The 19296-nt window shown below is 49.2% G+C and overlaps 2 protein-coding genes across 3 annotated transcripts in view; one reads left to right on the forward strand and one right to left on the reverse strand.

Annotated features, from left to right (window-relative positions):
• The window catches only part of ECE1 (endothelin converting enzyme 1), a 131298-nt gene that overhangs the window by 58563 nt on the left and 53439 nt on the right, over positions 1-19296 (reverse strand). Inside the window, exons 1-2 of one of the 2 annotated variants that reach the window (XM_053575590.1) lie at positions 8120-8275; positions 7825-7911 (exon numbers count right to left, since the gene is read on the reverse strand). In XM_053575590.1, coding sequence (XP_053431565.1) covers positions 7825-7911; positions 8120-8173 — 141 coding nt within the window. In that variant the 5' untranslated portion in view covers positions 8174-8275. Of the gene's footprint in view, positions 1-7824; positions 7912-8119; positions 8276-19296 lie in introns of those variants that run through there. The other variant, XM_053575591.1, reaches the window with a different exon arrangement.
• Positions 17620-18736, forward strand: LOC128574758 (cleavage and polyadenylation specificity factor subunit 5-like). Its single transcript, XM_053575592.1, has one exon. The coding sequence runs from the start codon at positions 17788-17790 to the stop codon at positions 18454-18456; it is 669 nt and encodes a 222-aa protein (XP_053431567.1). The 5' UTR covers positions 17620-17787; the 3' UTR covers positions 18457-18736.

Here is a 19296-nt window from a genome sequence, read left to right on the forward strand (position 1 = left end):
TTTTTTTTTTTTTGAGACAGAGTCTTACTATGTCGCCCTTGGTAGAGTGCCGTAGCATCATAGCTCACAGCAACCTCAAACTCTTGGGCTTAATTGATTCTCTTGCCTCTGCCTCCCAAGTAGCTGGGACTACAGGCGCCCACCACAACGCCTGGCTATTTTTTGTGTAGTTGTCATTGTTGTTTGGCGGGCCCAGGCTGGGTTTGAACCCGCCAGCCCTGGTGTATGTGGCCGGCACCCTAACCACTGAGCTACAGGTGCAGAGCCAGGAATCTCTTTTTAAAGTGTGAGAAATACCAGCCTGAGCTAGAGTGAGATCCCATCTCTACAAATAGCCGGGCGTTGTGGTGGGCGCCTGTAGTCCCAGCTATCGGGGAGGCTGAGGCAAGAGAATTGCTTGAGCCTAAGAGTTTGAGGTTGCTGTGAGCTGTGACACCATGGCACTCTACCGAGGGCAACAAAGTGAGACTTTGTCTTAAAAAAAAATGAGAAACAAGGCTTTTATGCTACTCTTATTAGTTAAAATTTCTGGTTGTGAGAGGCCCGGTGCTGAGAGAGAGTGAGAGCCTGGGATGGTGCTACCACATATCCACAGCACTCGAAAGCTTATAAGGTGCTTTCCAGAGATGTTGGTCATCTCACGCACTTTACCTTGGGCACTGGTACTCAAGGCACTGAGGAGGCCCTGTCCCACCTGGAGACACTGACATACATGCTCCCTCCGCCGTGCTGTCTGTCTGCCCCTGGCCTTGTCTTCCCTTTCCTCCTCCTTCAGGCCTCTCGTGTCCCCCATTGTGGCTGCTCAGCTCACCGAGCACAGACCCCTCTGCCATGGTGCTGGCTCTAGGATGCCAAAGGACATAGCAACCGGGCTTGGGAAATAGGAAAACCCCACTTTATCAGGACAGGGAGAGGTCATGGTGTGGGGCACATGCAGACAGCCAGGAGCAAGGAGCAAAGGTGTCTGAGGAGTGGAAAGAAGGAAAAAATAGTAAGAAGGGAGAAGATGAAGGGAACTGGGGGTGGGTGGGGGATAAAAAGGTAATGCTAACAATGACTGAACACTCAGGGGCTTCTCTGCCCGGCATCCTGCTAATCCTGTTCTATTGCCAGATGTTTCAACGCTAGCCTCACGACATCCCTCAGAGTAGGTACGAGTATTTACCTCAAAAGGGAGGCAGGAGGGTAGTAGTGGTGGTGGGGGTTGAGAACAGTGAGGTGACCCTTCTTTCCAGAACTGCCAGCCTCTCCCAGTTAGGCCGTGCTAGCCTCCCAGAGGAGCAAAAAGTCAAGCTGACGCTCGCTGTACAATGCAAAGTACTAAGTCTAAACAGATGGTGTTTACTGGAAAATCAAGTTAGAATTAAGCCAGAATTGAATTAAAAATCCATAGTTCCAGGCAAGAATGGCAATAGGAATTGGAAAGACAATTTTTAACCTTCATAATATTCTTTGCTTGACTTGTACTGCCAGGGTGAGGGCCTCTTGGTTTCTAGAAAAGCTTTTTCTCTGAGGGCAGAAGGAACCTAGAGGCAGCTCTTGGAGCAGGGGAAGTCACTTTAAGAAACTGGGCCAGGATCAAGAGGCCACTCCAAGAGCAGAGGCTGGCTAATTCCTACGTTCCAGGGCTCGGGGTGTGAGTCAGGGCCCTGATCTGCTTCCTGTGACTGCCTGGCCTTGGTTGAGACCCTTCTTTCCGGGCCCCTGTTGCACCTGCCCTGCTCCTTCATAGGGCAGTAGAGAGGATGCGGTGAGGTCGGGCTCCCAGCAAGGGAAGATGTGAGTGCTTTCTCCCTTTCCTTTTGGAAAAGAAGCTGTGTCAATCATGGGGATCTGGTCTGCAATGACCTGGAGAGAAGGAAGATCCATGGTGAGCAGCCCAATCCATCTCAGCAGAGGCAACTGCAGAGCGGCCATCAGCCAAGGGGCAGAGCTGACACCTGGGAGAAGGGCTGAGGATCACTGCGGATGTCACACTCACTTTCCTATTTATTTTCAAGTGAGCCAGACACAGAATGAGAGAGACAGAGAGAAAGGGGTGCCCTCAAAAGAGAGAGATGAAGAGGGAGACAGAGAAAGAATTGAGCTGCCCAGCCCAGGAGTTCCCAGGGTTTCCACAGCCAAGGGAACAAAGCCCTAATCAGGGATAAATATTCAGTTACAGAAGTGAGTGCTTGGCTCACCTAGGCTTACAGCAAGAACGAGTTCTGCAGGTGAAGACAGGGCATCATTGCCCAGGGCCGGGGAGAGGAGCCAGCAGCAAGAAGGGTGGGGAGCCGAGGCAGAAGGGAAGGTAGACACTTCTCCTGGGCCACCGCCAGTCTCCCCGCGACCTGGGCTGCATGGAGCAGCAAACAGGAGTCGTTTGGCCCAGGGCTTGGCAGGGATCCCACCCCCCCGCAGCCCAGAAGCCCGCGAGGGCTGGCAGGGGGGCCAGGCTGCTCAGAGTCAGCCTTTCAGAGCAGGCAGACCATGACAGCTCACCCCAGCCAGGCGCCCTGCCTCTGTGGGGGTGTCATTTGGGGAAGTTTCTTCCAGTGAAGTTTCCATGAGGTGGACTTCCGGCTGAGGCCACTGGGGTCAGCCCAGAGCAGCACTCTAACAGCCTCCTGTCCTCTCATTTCTGGCTGAACCCTGCCTCATGTCTGACATTCCTTAAGTGATTGCTAACATCTTTACCTCTTGTAGGGGAGGAAACTCCCCACATATTAACAAGAGTAAAAATCTAATATTTAGAAGAAGTACTTTCTAACTTTCTTTGCTTCCCAGAAGGAACAGCCAGCTCCCCACTTCATGGAGAGGCACAGGAGAAAAACTGTCAACCTGAGAAGTCAAAGGTCAGCCAAGATCCCACTGTGTGTCACCAGGCAACCTCTGGGCCTCAACTCCCAACTCTAAAATGAAGCAGCTGGATGAGATCCCAGGTGTAACCATCTCAGACTTTAGAAACTTGAAGACCAAGAGCAGGGGTCCTCAAACTTTTTAAACAGGGGGGCATTCACTGTCCCTCAGACCATTGGAGGGCCGGACTATAGTTTAAAAAAAAAAAACTATGGGGCAGCACCTGTGGCTCAGTCGGTAGGGCGCCGGCCCCATATGCCGAGGGTGACGGTTCAATTCCGGCCCCAGCCAAACTGCAACCAAAAAATAGCCGGGCGTTGTGGCGGGCGCCTGTAGTCCCAGCTACTCAGGAGGCTGAGGCAAGAGAACCGCTTAAGCCCAGGAGTTGGAGGTTGCTGTGAGCTGTGTGAGGCCATGGCACTCTACCGAGGGCCATAAAGTGAGACTCTGTCTCTACAAACAAACAAACAAAAAAAAAAAAACTATGAACAAATTCCTATGCACACAACAAAACGGGAGCAAATACAATCACACCGCCTCATGTGGCTTGCTGGCCGCAGTTTGAGGACCCCTGAGTCCAAGAGTATAATGCTCAAATAGGTGGACAGAGTTTATGTGATACCTCCAGGTTAAGTAGAGTTTTTATTTATTTAGTTTTTTTGAGAGACAGAGTCTCACATTCTGTTGGCCAGGCCGCAGTGCAGTGCTATGTTCATAGCTCATAGCAACCTAGAACTCTTGGGCTCAAACGTTCCTTCTGTCTCATCTTCCAGAGTCGCTGGAACGACAGGAGGCTGGCGTTAGAGAGCTCAGGCTTTGAAGGGAAAGGTTGTTACATTTAGGGCACCAGACACTCCTGGCTAATCTAAAAAGATTTTTTTGTAGATACAGGGTCTCGCTATGTTGCTCAGGCTGGTCTTGAACTCCCCGTCTCAAGTGATCCTCCCACTGTGGCCTCCCAAAGTGCTGGGATTACAGGTGCCAACCACTGCAACTGACCAGAAGTCTTTTTAAAGTATTCAGTGGGCTTGTCCTTGAAGTCACCCTTGAAAGACAGCAGGGTGAAAAAAAATAAGAGAACCACAACTAAGGATTTAAATATCTCAGCTTTCATTTTTCATTAAAAAAAAAAAAAAAAGAGTTTTAGAAGTAAATGGATGAGTTTCAAAGGTTTTGGTAGCCAGCTGTGGCCATTTGCTCCCCAGTTCAGGATGCAGGGGCTACTTCCCTTCATGGCACTGAAATGGTGTGTGTTCAGGTGTGAGGAGCTCAGGCTTTGGAGGGAAAGCTATTATACTCCTATTATATTTAGGGCATCAATGAGCTATCACCTATGGTGAGTTTCTGTAACAATCCTAATAATAACCAAATTCATTTTCTAAGCACTATTAAAAATGTTGTCACCTGTATTATCTCATTCAAATCACTGTGACACCTCTGAGAGGTGGGTTAAAAATACCATGTGTTAACCCCGTCTTACAAAAAACACCCCCCAAGCCCCAAAATGTAGAAGTGAATTGCTTTCAGGTCTCACAGCCCAGGAGAGATAGAGCTGGGATTCTAAGTTAGGGCTAGCTGGCTTTAAATTCTATACGTGGTCCAAAGCGACTTGTTTTAATGGACTCAGAGTAAACTAGCGGTTCTCAGCCCGTGGGTCGCAAACCCTTTGGGGGTTGAACGACCCTTTCACAGGAGTCACCTAAATACATCCTGCATATCAGATATTTACATTATGATTCATAACAGTAGCATAATTACAGTTATGAAGTAGCAACAAAAATAATTTTATGGTTGTGGATCACCACAACATGAGGAACTGTATTAAAGGGTTGCAGCATTAGGAAATTGAGAACCACTGGAGTAAATTGTGCCTAAACTATGAGCTAAAGGAAAAAAGAAAAAAAAAAACAACCCTTTCAGGTAAGGTACATGTAGAACTTTACTACATGGTTAAGTTCAATATTTTGTCAGCACATCCCAGTAGTAAATGTCCCAAGTCTGGCTGGAAAATGTGAGTTTTCATTTATCCATTTATTGATGTTGACAACTTTGGACTTCCTAGAACTAATGGGCTCCAAAATCTTGATGAATCCAATAGGTTATTTTTATAACTACCCATCAAGAGAGAGAGATTTGGGGTGCAGGGTCCATCTTTAAAAGTCTAAAATTGAGGGAACAGGTCTATTCTTTTCTTAGCAATCAGCCCCTAGGAAATAATCTGAAAGCTAAAAGATGGTCACCCACAGTGTGACAGGAATTGTGCCTAATTGCCCAACTACAGTGGAATAAATAAATATATTTTTATACATTGGTATCATGAAGTGTTACGATTTTTGATGGCAGCAAGTTTCAGAAGTTTTTAATAACACGGAAGGTGCTTACAAAGTGGCAAGGAATGAAAAAAAGCAGAATATAACATTGTGCATTTCGAGTGAGTGCAAATGATATTTAAAAATACTGTATATAGGCCAGGCTCCTTTGCTCACTCCTGTAATCCTACTCTGGGAGGCAGAGAGATTGCTTGAATTTAGGAGTTCAAGACCAGCGTAAACAAGAGCAAGACCTCTCCTCTACTAAAAATAGAAAAACTAGCTGCGAGTTGTGGTGGGCGCCTGTAGTCCCAGCTACTCAGGAGGCTGAGGCAAGAGGATCTCTTAAGCCCAGGAGTTTGAGGTGGCTGCGAGCCATGCATCTCTTCCCAGGGTGAGTATATTATTTATATAAATTATATAAATACATATATTACTTATATAAATGTACATAAATAAATAATAAAAATACTGTATATACACACATATAAGGGTGCAAAACTAGAAGCCGTTATCTTTGAGTAGTGGGATTGCTATTTCTTTAATTCGTTTTTATACCTGACAATATTATTTTCCACAAATGAGCATATAAAGCCTCAATATTGAAAAAAAAAACCCACACTAAGTGGAAATGGAAATGTTAAATTAATATAACATTCAGCCTCATAAATTGAGGGGGAGGAGTTCTTGACTCTTATGAAAACAAGCATCAGAGGTTCATGTTTACTTTTTGTGGAGGCTCCAAGAAGCCAAGCTGTGTACCCTGGGTTCCCAAATCCTTGGGCAATGTTTTTTTGCCTTTTCCTATATGGGAAATGAAAAATGTACCCAATAGGGTAGCTTGGTATACTGAACCCCAATTCCCATGACAGTGAGGTGACCACAGGAATGTCCCTAACCTCTCCCTGCATCTGTCTTTCGTCATCTGTAATGTGGCCACACCACCTCTTACCTCATAGGTCATAAAAATAATCCTAGAAGGCTCTGTAATATATATTATAACCACTTTCTCTAACCTATTTTATAGTTGAGGGAATTATGACTGCAGAGATTAAGGAGTTTCCCCAAGGTCATGAGTAGAGTCAGAATTCAAACCTGAGTTCCTGGCTTCAGAGATGGGACTCCCCTGCTCTGCCAGGGACCCTCACCCAGACACCCATACTATTTGATCTGAAAAAGGCTATACCCGAGTGGGCTGCTGTGATAACAGCAACATGGCATATTATTCTGTTATGAATTCTGAAATGCTTTTGCGCTGATATATTTAGAACCTTCTGTGGAAGATGAGACTGAAAAAGATTGCTAATTAGATTCTGTTTTGATTTTTTTTTTTTTTTTTAAGAAGGGAAAAGTGCCTGCCCTAGAAATCTAATTTCCTGCTGGCTTTAGCCTCTTAAGGAGGGTCCACAGGGAAAGGTTCCAGACAGACTGGGTTTGATGTGTCATTCCCAGATTTCTAGCTCTGTGACCTAAGTCCAATTGTTTCTGCTCTCAGAGCCTCAGTTTCCCTCATCTGTAGGGGGGAAATCAGTTCCTACAGCCCTTGGGGGTTGTCTCAGATGTTAAGTGGGATGATATAGGCAAGGTTGCCATATCCCAGTGGTTAGAACACTTGGGATCATGAATTTGGATATCCCTGGTTCTAATTTAACCAACCTGCAGGAAAAACTCAATCAATGCTATTTCCCTTTATCGGCACTATACTATTCTAACTTCTGAGGGGTGTGCCTGAGTAGAGGTCTGCTCAGCAGCCTGAGCTTCCACACACGCTAAGCTTGCCCTCGGGATGAGCTGTGATCCGATGCCACTTTACCAGGTCACCCCAAGATTCCCTGGTACCTCTCTTGGTCTGCCTGGCAGAAATCTTCCTGGACTGAGGTATCCAGTCCTCTCTCTATGGTGGTTTCTCAGGAGCAAGATCACACAGCCACCTTCGGTCTCTACAACATTTCCCACTCTTCCCACCCACCTGCCTGGGTCCAAACCCAACCAGGACTGAGGTCCTGGTCAAAAATGTCCCAGTGCAGTGCCCAGGGAAAGGAGAGCAGTCTGGCTCTCTGCTCTGCCGGATGTGGGTAGTGGGCATGAGATTCCCCTAGGTACAGGCCCTGGTGTGGGGTGGGGGACTGGGCTTCTTGAACATGCAGACAAGGGGCAGTGAGACAGGGGGCAGAGAACCTGTCCCCTCATCTCCCAGGGAATTCAGGTACCAGGGAGAAAGAAGATGAAGGGGGTAAGGCCTCCCCGATAGGGTGACCGACTCTCCGGGTTTGCCTGAGACTGAAGGGTGGGTTCCAGGGACGCAGGCTTTTCCATACTAAAACTGAAACAGTTTTTAGACTTTGCCAGTAATGGGCTGTGAGCGCCTTGAGCACGTCCCTGGGCATTTACAGACTGCCCCTTAAGGGAACGGGACCAGTTGAGGTCCGAGGAAGCCTCTGCTCTGCCACCTGGGCTTAGCCCCAGAAGCAGGTGACCAGGACGATTCATTGGGCTGATCGAGGGAGCCCTGAGCCTCAGGGTCCCTCCTGCTACAAGTAGGGATCTCCTGCCAAGCCCGGCTGCGGGGTGGCAGGTCCCATCCCGGGCTGGCAGTGTGGGGGCGGGGCGGCAGCAGCGCGCATGCCCGGCCCAGGGCCGGCGGCGAGGCCAGGGTGGCCCGGAGAGCTCGTACCTGCAGGCCGTTGGGGTACACCTCACCCTCGGAGAGCGAGTCCACCAGCTCCTCCTCGTCCAGCGTGGCCCGCTTGTAGGTCGACATCTGCAAGGCCAAATGCAGAACGGACTCTCTCAGCGCCTCCATGGCTCTCGCGCCCGAATGGGGAAGCGGCCCCAGCCCCGGCGCGGCGTCTCTGCCACCCTGCCCCGCCCCGGCCGGGACACCCGAGACCGGCCCACGCACCGGCCCGAGGCGGGGAGAGGTGACCCGCCCCCTGCCCGCTCCCCGCTGAAGCAGCTCCGCGCCTCACCCCCAGCGCCGACAGCACCGCGGCCACCAGGGGCGGAGGGCACACACCCCGCATGCTGCGCCCTGGACACCCGGTCTCGCCCTGGTCCGGCGGCCGCTAACCGGGTCCCTCCGCCACCGCCACCGCCACCGCTCCTGCTGCCGCCGGTGCCGCCGCTGGGCAGGGCCACGGGGCTGGGCCGGGCTTCACACCACCTTCGCGGGCGGGGCCTGATCGGGCTCTCTCGGGATGACCCCCAGGGCCCGAGAGTCCCAGGGAGATGCGACCCTTTCCTTCCCCAGAGATCTGGAGAGCCTCCTTCAACCCCTTAGCAGGCAGTAAGGAGCCTCACAGCAACCCCTCCTTCTAGGAAAGGTGGGGTCCCCAATGACAGATAACAAAGGTATCAGGAAGGTGCCCCCAATTTAGCCCAGAACAGTCAAGAGAGATCCGCCCCCACCCTTGGCCCTTGGGTGCGTTAAGGGGGAGATCTGCCCTATCGTCGCTAGAAAGACTAGACAAAAAAGAGGGTACAAAAAAGGCAGGTATCCCACCTTGCCCCCTTCCCCTAACACATGAAGAGCCATTGCTTTGGGGCGAGCCAGAAAGCAGGACATGACTATTCTCTTCCACTTTCCATCTCAGGAGTCAGAACCTCAAGCAGTTCCTCTCCCCCCCCCCCCCCCACCTCTGAGGCCTCTCCTGTGACCCTAGGTGGGAAAGTATCGTCTCCCAGATGTCTCCGCTGGGCCCAGCACTCTCCTATCTACTTCAGAACGAACCCCAGAGAGGTCTAACCCAGCAGTTTCGTCATGGACCCTCCACTTCTAGTAAGGTGCGGAATCCCTGGATTGGGATGCGTTTTTTTAGCTTTCAAAAGTGTGTTTCTGCTCATTCCCACCTTTATTCTCATAACCACAAGAAGCGAGATGACTGCCCACCAGAGGTCACAGAGACAGTGAGAGTGGTAGGTTTTGAAGGTCTCCTTTTGCAGCTCCCTCAGCTAGGGCTGTCTTTAAAAATGGAATTCTGACCTTGCCACTCCCTTGCTTAAAACTCCTCTGCTGTGCCTGGAATAAAATCCAAACCCTTCACCAGGCCCCTATGGCCCTGCCCATTCCTGACTCCCACCTCACTCACCCAGGGGCCAACTTCTTTTTTCTTTTCTTTTCTTTTTATTTTTTTGTTGCAGTTTGGTAGAGGCCAGGTTTGAACCCTCAGTATATGGGACTGGGGTCCCACCAACTGAGCCACAGGTGCCAACTTCTTTAGCTTTCACTCATTCCCCCAGTTTCTCCAAGTTTCCCCTCCTAAGACCTTTGTAGCAGCTGTTCCCTCTATCTAGAACATTCTTTCTCATCTCTTCTCCCATGCCAGCTCAGGTCTCAGCTTAAATGCCACCTCTTCAAATGTCCCCAACCATCCTTAGTAGCCCCCCAAATTCTCTATGTGAGCACACTAATAATTTTGTTGTTGTCTTTACACATTTAAGGTCTATCTCCCTCCCCTTCTATTTTTTTTTTTTTTTGTAGAGACCAAGTCTCACTTTATAGCCCTGGGTAGAGTGCCGTGGCATCACACAGCTCACAACAACCTCCAACTCCTGGGCTTAGGCGATTCTCTTGCCTCAGCCTCCAGAGTAGCTGGGACTACAGGTGCCTGCCACAACACCCGCCTATTTTTGTTGTTGCAGTTTGGCTGGGGCAGAGTTTGAACCCAACACCCTCAGTATATGGGGCAGGTGCCCTACCCACTGAGCCACAGGCGCCGCCCCCTCCCCTTCTCCTAAATCTTCAACTTAGTTCTGGGATCTTGTCTGCCCTGTTCCACAGAGAATTCTCATCACTATTATATGGTAGGTGCTCAACAAACAGTTGTTAAAATGAATGGGAGAACAAGTGGAGGGGAAATGCCTTTAAGGTCTCCTGAATTCTCCAGGGTCTAACTTTGTAATGCCTAAGGACAAAAGCAACACACCTAAGGGGCATTAGGCCTTGGGGAGGCAGGGTGCTGGAAGAATTTTAATTCTATAGTCTTCTGCCTCACCCCCACCGGATGGAGAGAGAGAGAGGACTTCTTCAGTGCTTCTTATCACTGGGTTACAGCTGGACTTGTTCTAAAATAGGACATTGGTTATACTAAGTGACAACAGAGGAAAAGACCCTTGAAAAAGAAATTCGATTCACCAAACATGTTCCCTAGGCAATGAGCTAGTGTTAGGGACCTGTTGGTTGCTTTATACCATCTCATTTTCAGCCTGTCACCCACCCTTGGATACAGGTATTATTCACCCCTTTGACAAATAATGAAACTGAGGCTCAAGGAAGTAACTCACTCAGGTGTGGTTACACAGTGGCTGTTCTTCCGGCTCATTTCAGAGCTCTCCCCTCTGGGAAGTTCTCCTGATTATCCCCTCCAGACTACATTTGGCCCCCTGCCTGTGTCCCCAGACCAGCCACCCTAGATGGGTAAACCCTACCAGCAGGCGCTGGCTCTCATAGCCCTGATACCTCAAGGGCCTAGTCTGGGGTTGGAACCTCTATAGATATTTGAGTATAAGTGGGAGGCAAGGGAGAGAGGCTGTAAGCCCACCCCAGCTGCCCTAGTGTTCACCCCTCTGCAGCCTGTCTGAGAACAGGTGATATAGAAAGCTCACATACTTCCCAAGCAGAAATCGGTGGAGACGGAGTGCTGTTTATTTTTTGACACACAAAAGACGAGGGCCCCTTTCTGAAATGCCTGCCTTGAGCTTTGTAGTGACACTGAACTCAGATGTGGGAGAGGCTTAGTCGGCTGTGCTTGGTGGGGTGACCACAGGCTGTGGTGAGTGACGTTCCAGCAACCGCGGCAGCCCTATATTTGTACCTGCCCAGAACCCTCCACCTAGAGCCTTCAGTTCACTATCTTGATGGATCTCACCAGCCACCAAGAGCTTCAGCCTCAGTGGGTATCACTTCCATTTTATACAGGGCAGGGGCTGGACACACCAAACACCTACTGTGTGGCACCTCACAAAATGTATCTCTGCTAACCCCAGTGCCTCCCCCTGGAGGTGAGAATCACCACCTCTGCTTTATGGATGAGACTGCTGAGGGTCAGAGAGAAGGCAGGACTTGGCTCCATGTCCCTCCCCTCGCTCCCTGCCTGGAGAGTTAGAAAGCCAGGATGTAAATCTTCCCCTGATGGATTCCAACCCCCACACACCCTGACTCCATTATGCTGCCTCCACAGAGCCCAAGACACAGCTAGTGAGTGGCAGGGCTGGGCCTTCAACCTGGGTGCTGGACTCTTGGTCCTGTGCTCTTGTGGAAGGTGGAACTGCTACTTCAGATGGGAGCCCCATGCAGTTTGGGTGCCCTGGGCAGCCGAAGGCTCTGTGCTGGCTGAGTGGTCAGCACTTGTTCTCCCTAATTGCCTCATTTGTGGTTGTGGGTGCCACATCCAGGCCCAAGAGCTTCAGAGAAAGGGAAGAACCACCACCGCTTTGTGGGGGAGTTTCTGCCTTAGTTGGCTCAGTTCCCTTCCTGGCCCTGTGGTGCCATGGAGGAGAAATCTGGGTTGAACCTGAGTCTAGTGTTCATGAGAAGGCTTAGTGGAGACCCAGAATGGAGATGTGGGAGCTACAATTTCCTGTGAACTGCCTGACCCCAGTGCCTGTCCTCAGCTGTGCAGAGAAAGTGATGAAAGCCAGGTGAAGGTGCAGTGGTGCCTAGCTCTAGAAACTCCACCCTTGGAAATCTAAGGCCTGGTGTGAACAGAAACAAGAATATAAATGCTCATGTGTTTCTGACGACAAAAGCCTGGCGGCCTGGTGGCACGCAGGCGTGATCCCATTTGCTCAGACTGCGTTAGTCACTTGGATGGCTCTTGTGTTTGTATGGCTGAAGGCAGGGGATCTTTAAGGAATCTTGGAGCATGTCAGAGGCAGGAAAGAGCAGCCCCATGAGTGGAATTTGAGGCCTGGGACTCAGCAGCCACACCCTCTAAGTTGCTTGCACATTCTATTTCTAAGTCTCAACTCTTTGGGGATTGCTGCCCTTTGTGGTCAAAATCACCATCAATTACTGCTTTTGTTGCTGACAATTGGCTGGGATCTATTAAATCCTTACAGGTCATCTAAAACACACTCATGTTATCTGTTAGCTAAATATTTCTATTTAACAGACACAATAATATAGTGGGTAAAAGTGCTGGATCCAAACCTCAGTTCAGATCTCCACTCTGCCACTTCCCAGCTGTGTGACCTTGGGCAAGTGACTCAGCCTCCCTGAGCCTCAGTTATCTCATCTATAAAATGGGGATGATAATAATAGTACCTCCCTCCTAGGACTGTTGTGATACTTAAACGAGTTAATATAAACATATAGCAGGTACCCACTAAGTGTTAGCTATTATTATTTGTATTGTCATAACTTATCCAATTTGAGCCTTAAGGCCTTCAATTGATCCTCACCACCTAAGGAAAAAAAATCCAAACTCCTTAGCTTGGCATTCGAGGACTCCGGCCCACTCTGGCCCAAACCCACCTCCCCAGACTCATCCTCCGTATGACCCCTGAGGGGAGTAGCCTGACCCTGTCTTATTCCTGCAGGTGTGCACCACTCAACAGGAGCTTACCTAGTCCTTGATGCCTGTCAGGCCCTGGACAGCCCTGTGTAGGCCATGGTTCCCACCCTTGTGGGGTCTGTGGCTAATATCCCCTCTACCAAAACAGTGCTCTCTACCCCAAAAACTGCGTATTCCTTTCCATCTTGGGCCTGCCTGCTTCTCCCTGAAGCCCTCCTCCCAGGTGTGCCCTGGCAAAGTACCTGCGTTGCATTTGGGCCTTTGTCTAGGTGTCTTTATCCTTGGGATGGAGAGCAATCATCTTATTACCCTTCATCCTCCTGGTACCAAGCACAGAACCTAGTTCCCAGATAACTGTTACTTTATACCCCAGGTTTTTACTAGGACATAGCATCTGTGACTTGAACAAAGAAGGAATAACTTGATAACAATCAAGTAAAATTCATACAGGACAACTATGAGCAGGGAGCAGGATAGGACAAATATGGCCGTCACTCCTACAGATGCGCCACTTGACATTTATTACTATTACATTATCCAGTGTATTTCTCGGTGTCTTTCGTGTGATTAACTTTTTAAATTTACCACAAAGTTCCTGAAGGATTAAACTGCCTCTTGACTTTTTTTATTGTTTAGGTTCACCAAACTTTATTTGTCTGCGAAGGCCAGCGATTCTGGAGGACTTTTTAAATTTTTTTCAGACAGAGTCTCACTCTGGTGCTCTGAGCAGGGTACCGTGGCATCATAGCTCATGGCGACCTCAAGCTCTTGAGCTCAAGTGAAACTGTTGCCTCAGTTTTTCTATTTTTAGTAGAGACAGGGTCTTGCTATTGCTCGGGCTGGTCTCGAACGCCTGAGCTTAAGCAATCCACCTGCCTTGGCCTCCCAGAGTGCTAGGAGCATATTATTTTATTGAATGTATTTTAGTTATAACCCGTCATGAATCCTGTATGGAATAAAGTCAGTTTGAAACAACCCATATCAGGAACATACTTTCTCTTACCCACTCTTCTGGGAATAGAGCTTCCAAGTATTTATTCAACCACGTGAAGACTGAGGCAGTAAAGACAGACCCAGGCCCAATCCCAGGTTCCCTGAGCTCATGTGACTTTGGACATATTGTTTTCACTTTTCAGGTCTCAGTTTCCTCATCTGTAAAAAGGGTCATTGTGAAGATTAAATGAACTGAGAATCTGAACTACCTGGCATACAGCAGCCTGTCATCAAGTGAACTGGCGCCTGAGGGACACGATCTATCACCCACCTCTTTATGCCTGCTTCTCTTTTTTAAAAATTTAATTTAATTTTTTTTGAGACAGAGTCTCACTATATTGCCCTCTGTAGAGTGCTATGATGTCACAGATCACAGCAACCTCAAATTCTTGGGCTTAAGCGATTCTCTTGCCTCAGCCTCCCATGTAGCTGGGACTACAGGCGCCTGCCGCAACGCCTATATTTTGGTTGTAGTTGTCACTGTTGTTTGGCAAACCCGGGCTGGATTCGAACCTGCCAGCTCCAGTGTATGTGGCTGGTGCTCTAGCCTCTGAGCTACAGGCACCAAGCCTTAATTTGATTTTTTTAAGAGACAGGGTCTCACTCTGTTGCCCAGGTTGGAGTAGAGGGGCATGAGCTCACTGTAGCCCTGAACTCCTGAGCAAAAGGGATCATCCTACCTCATCCTCCCAAGTAGTTGAGACTACAGGTGTGCACTATTACAGCCTGCTAATGTTTTCTTTTTTGTAGAAATGGGGTCTTGATATATGGCCCAGGCTGTTTTTCAAACTCCTGGTGTCAAGTGATCCTCCCACCTCCACCTCCCAAAGCACTAGGATTATGGGCATGAGCCACCGTGCCCAGCCTGCCTGCTTCTCTTTACCTTTTCACCACCTTTCCCATTTGCTTCTGTCCTCATCCAAATTTCCCAGCCTTAGTTCAGCCAATATTTCGTATTACTCTCTCCCTGCTGGATACTTGGCAAAAATTTGATCAAGCTTAACATCAACAGCAATAAGTCAGGCTCAGTACCCATAGCTCGGTGGTTAAGGTGCAGGCTACATACACCAGGGGTGGTGGGTTTGAACCCGGCCCAGGCTTGCTAAACAACAACGACAGCTGCAACAACAAATAGCTGGGAGTTGTAGCGGGTGCCTGTAGTCCCAGCTACTTGGGAGGCTGAGGAAAGAGAATTGCTTAAGCCCAAGAGTTTGAGGTTGTGGCTGGCACCGTAACCACTGTGTTATGGGTGCCAAGCCTGTATCCTTATCTTTTTTGTGTTACCATCACCTCGTGGAGTAAGTTCTGAGATCCCCATCTCACAGATGCGGAGACAGAGGCTTAGAGAAAAGGGGTGGCTTGCCAGGCAGCAGCAGAGCTGGGACTCAAACCCAGGCCTTCCTGGTTCTCTAGGGGTCCCTTCTCCTTTTCGTGTGCCCTCACCTTGGGGCCTGGCTCTCTAGACCAACCTCCTTTGCAGGCCACAGGCCGCCCTCTTGAGATATGGTACAGAGGGAGGGATGTAACTGATCGAGGTGGGATGGGAAACTATGCTTTGTGCCACCAAAAAGGCCTGAGCAGAGGTGAGCAGGAGGTTGGGGGAGGGAAAAGCTCAAGGTAAGACTCAGGGAGACCCTTGAAGGCCAAGGGTGCAGGGCATAGATGGGAAATCAAGGCTGCTAGCCCTCTTGTTGGAGAAGCCAACAGCCCTGTCAGCCCATGAGTCAACCACCCTGGTTTGGACTGGAGTTCCAGGGCTGGGCTCCTGCTAATGTGCTGGCAGCGGAAGGCTCGCCTACACACGCAGGGAGCCGGGAAACACTCACCCACTTGGCCTGGTGTTGACTCACCTGCCTGGGGGCCTGGTAGGCGGTCTTACCCAGTGCTGCCAATCCACTGCTTTGGTGCCTGCCGGAGGCTGCCCTACACCCAGGCCCCGAATCTAGCTGCCAACCTCTCATTATAACTTGATACCCACCCCTCCACGTGCCTGACAGCCCCTAGCAGTCATCGCTGTCCCTCTGCCCATGCTCATTGGCTCTGCCCCCCCAACCCAGGAAGCCTTCCATGGGTAGCTCCCTGGCCTTCTTGATCTCCCATTGTGACCCTTCCAATCCCTCGTCTCTTGGCCAGCTGGAGGCAGCATGTTCTAAACTACTTGCCAGCTTCACACACTCACTCCCTGGAGCTGGCAAAATGAAGACCAAGGGCCTCGCCCGGCTTCCATCCCCTTCTCCCCCAGGTTTCCCAGGACCTGGCTCCTGGCCCCTACAGCATCATCTCTCACTACTCCTCCATCACCTGCTCAAACACAGCAAAGCACTTACAGTTAGTTCCTCCAACACACCAAGCTCCCTGCAGGCCGCTGCATACCTACCGCCCTCTGCCTTCTTTCCCCTTGCTACTCCTTAGTTTAGATGCATTTTCCTCCAGGCAGCTCTCCTTTCTGACTTCATTGTGACCCCTCCCTGGGCCTTTTCCAGGATCTCATCCCAATGGGGTGATTGACAGCCAAGTGTGACTATGTGATTTCAACAAAGTCATCTCTCTTCCATCCATGCTTTGGCTTCTGCATCTGTCTAATGGAGATGATAATAGTACCCCCCACTCACCCACACACACAGGGTCTTTGCACGTCTTAAACTAAGTAAGAGCTGGAAAGTCCACAGCCCGGTGCCTAGCAGGGAGGCAAATCAGGGAGGGAAAGATCATGGAGAGAGAGAGAAGACTTATGGCACTCCAGGCATCTGATGGCACCTCAGCTCTCCCCACTGCACAGCGTAAAAACAACGGGAATGCAGCAAGGGTCAGTAACTTGCCCAAAGTAAATGAACCAAGTGCTTCTATCCCCAAAGCTGTGGTTTTGCCATTACAACAGATCAGAAGGTGGCCACCACCTGCTCCCTCCTTACTACTACAGGCATCACCTCCCAGCCAGGATAAAGGGGCTAAGTTGTCTGCTGATCTTCTCTGAACACCAAATTCAAGGCCAATCAGGGAGCTGCAGTTGGCCCTAATGCTGGGGCCACCCACAAATGCCCCTACACCTTCTTGTACTCCTGTACACCTGTGTGATGTTCTAGGCTGTGTAGAATGGCCAAGCTGGGTGAATCCCAAGTTGGGGAGACCAAGTGTGCCCAAACAATTTGTTGATCACACACCTAGGATAAAGTTAATCTGTTTCATTAAGTGATGTGTATAATGGTAATGACTGAGCTGCCTGGTAATTAGGCTCAAACAGGAAGCAGCTCCTGGAACTGGCTGTAATTAGTATTTGTGTTACACAGGTGAGCAGGTGGGGCTGAGAAGAGAGAGTTGGAAGTGGGTGGGGCAGGAAGCTTGGGGGCTCCTTGGATCCATGAACCTCACACCAACCAACTATGCAGATGATCCTGTCTAACTTTCAGGATAACCCCTGATATGGGCACTACTAACCCTTTTCTAAGGCGAGAAAACAGGTTCAGAGAGGTCCATTCACTTGTCCAAGGTCACACAGCCAATAACTGATAAGAGCCAGGTTCACAGAGGCTTACTCATCCCTCTGTCAGCCTGGGCAATGTCCTGGACAGCAGGAGGAATAGAAATAGGACTGGGAGGCTGGAGATCCACATTCTGGTCTCAGTTCCGACATTGCCCTACCCTGGGCCTCAACAAGTCATTCCAACCCCTCAGCCCTCAGAACACAAAGAGAAGGTATGTCTGTTAGGCTGGGATGGCTGAGAGTGTGAACTCGGGGAGCCAGGCTCCTTGGATTCTAATCTTTGGGCAAGAAACTTCCCCCTCTGCACCTTAGTGTCCTCATCTGTATAATGGGGATAACAACAATGTCTCCCTCATAGGCTTGCAAAGATTCAACAAGTAAGAAGACCTACAACAATGCCCAAATAGTATTATCATTTATGGGGAAAACAATGAGCTTTGGTGTCAGTTTTTTCACCTGTAGAATGGGGAGGCAGGTGCTGGTACAGAACAGTGGTTGGCAAACTAGTTTTTAAATCTCCGAGTCCTTGATTTTAAAAACAATATGGCAGGCTTCCTCTTGTGCTCTCCTGTTAATGGCGGGCGGCAGCTGCTAAGCGGGTCGCAGATAACCGCTGCCCTCATGGGGAAAGTCTGCCCTGCTTCCCACTATGTGCTTGCCGCCAGTGCCAGAGGTCTCCAACATGTCTGTGGTGCCGCCCAATCACTCGCAGACCGGCTGGCCCCGGGGGGTCAATCAGTTTGGCAACAAGTACATGCAGCAGACCAAGCCCCTCACCCTGGATCGCACCATCAACCTGTACCCTCTTACCAATTATACTTTTGGCACAAAAGAGCCCCTCTATGAGAAGGACAGCTCTGCTGCGGCCAGATTTCAGCGCATGAGGGAGGAATTTGATAAAATTGGAATGAGGAGGACTGTAGAAGGGGTTCTGATTGTACATGAGCACCGTCTACCCCATGTGTTACTGCTACAGCTGGGAACAACTTTCTTCAAATTACCTGGTGGTGAACTTAACCCAGCAGAAGATGAAGTTGAAGGACTAAAATGCTTAATGACAGACGGAGTTCTTCAAGACCGGGTCATTGATGATTGCATTGGTAACTGGTGGAGACCAAATTCTGAACCTCCTCAGTATCCATATATTCCTGCACATATTACAAAGCCTAAGGAACATGAGAAGTTGTTTCTGGTTCAGCTTCAAGAGAAAGCCTTGTTTGCAGTCCCTAAAAATTACAAGTTGGTAGCTGCACCATTGTTTGAATTGTATGACAATGCACTGGGATATGAACCATTTCTAGTCTCCCTCAGCTGTTGAGCAGGTTCAATTTTATATACAACTGAATTTCTGTGCAATAGAGAAGTAAAAGAAGCCGTCTCTGTGAGCACAGCTACACACAGTTATAGAAGAATAGATGTGGTAGAAAAGTGTTTTGGTTTTATCTTTTTCCTGATCCCTAAATTGCTACCTACTTTCTATTGTTTGAATAGTAAAGTTAACATGAAGAACTAGATCGTGGTATCAGCAAATGTGATGATGTTTATTTACTTTTGGTTTTACGTATACTTTTTTATACATTATTAAAGAAAATGGACTTCTTTCTATTTGTATTTTTTTATTTCTCATTAAACTTTTAAAATTCTTACCAAAAAAAAAAAAAAAAAAAACCAATATGGCAACCCAAAACATAAAAGAGAAATAAGTGGAACTGCCATTTATGCCCTCAAGGACTTCATATCCTGACCCTGAACCCTAGCTCCCTCAGGGTTCCAAGGAACAGAGTAGAAAATTACCAACATCTCTGAGATCACAGGTGTGTCACCCAGGGGGGCAGGCACATGGGGACCATGGGACAGGCAGGGCTAAGCTCATGGGGAGGGCACTGAGGCCTGTTCGCTGCCGCCATCCCAGCCGGACAACTATCCCCGCAAAGAAGCAGCTGAGAAGCAAGGGGAAGAACACTGGATTGGGAGTCAGGCACATGGCCTTGGGCAGGTCATGTCACCTCTCTGGGCCTCCTATTCCTCAGCTGTAAGATGGGAAGATAACACCATTCTCAGCAGGTGTCTTGAGGACAAAACTGAACCACATGTGAAAAGCCTTTGCACCTGACTGCCCCAAATTAATATTTTTGTTTATTTCTGGTAGATAATTTTC

This window comes from Nycticebus coucang, chromosome 22 (assembly GCF_027406575.1).
Source record: "Nycticebus coucang isolate mNycCou1 chromosome 22, mNycCou1.pri, whole genome shotgun sequence".
NCBI classification, from domain to species: domain Eukaryota; kingdom Metazoa; phylum Chordata; class Mammalia; order Primates; family Lorisidae; genus Nycticebus; species Nycticebus coucang.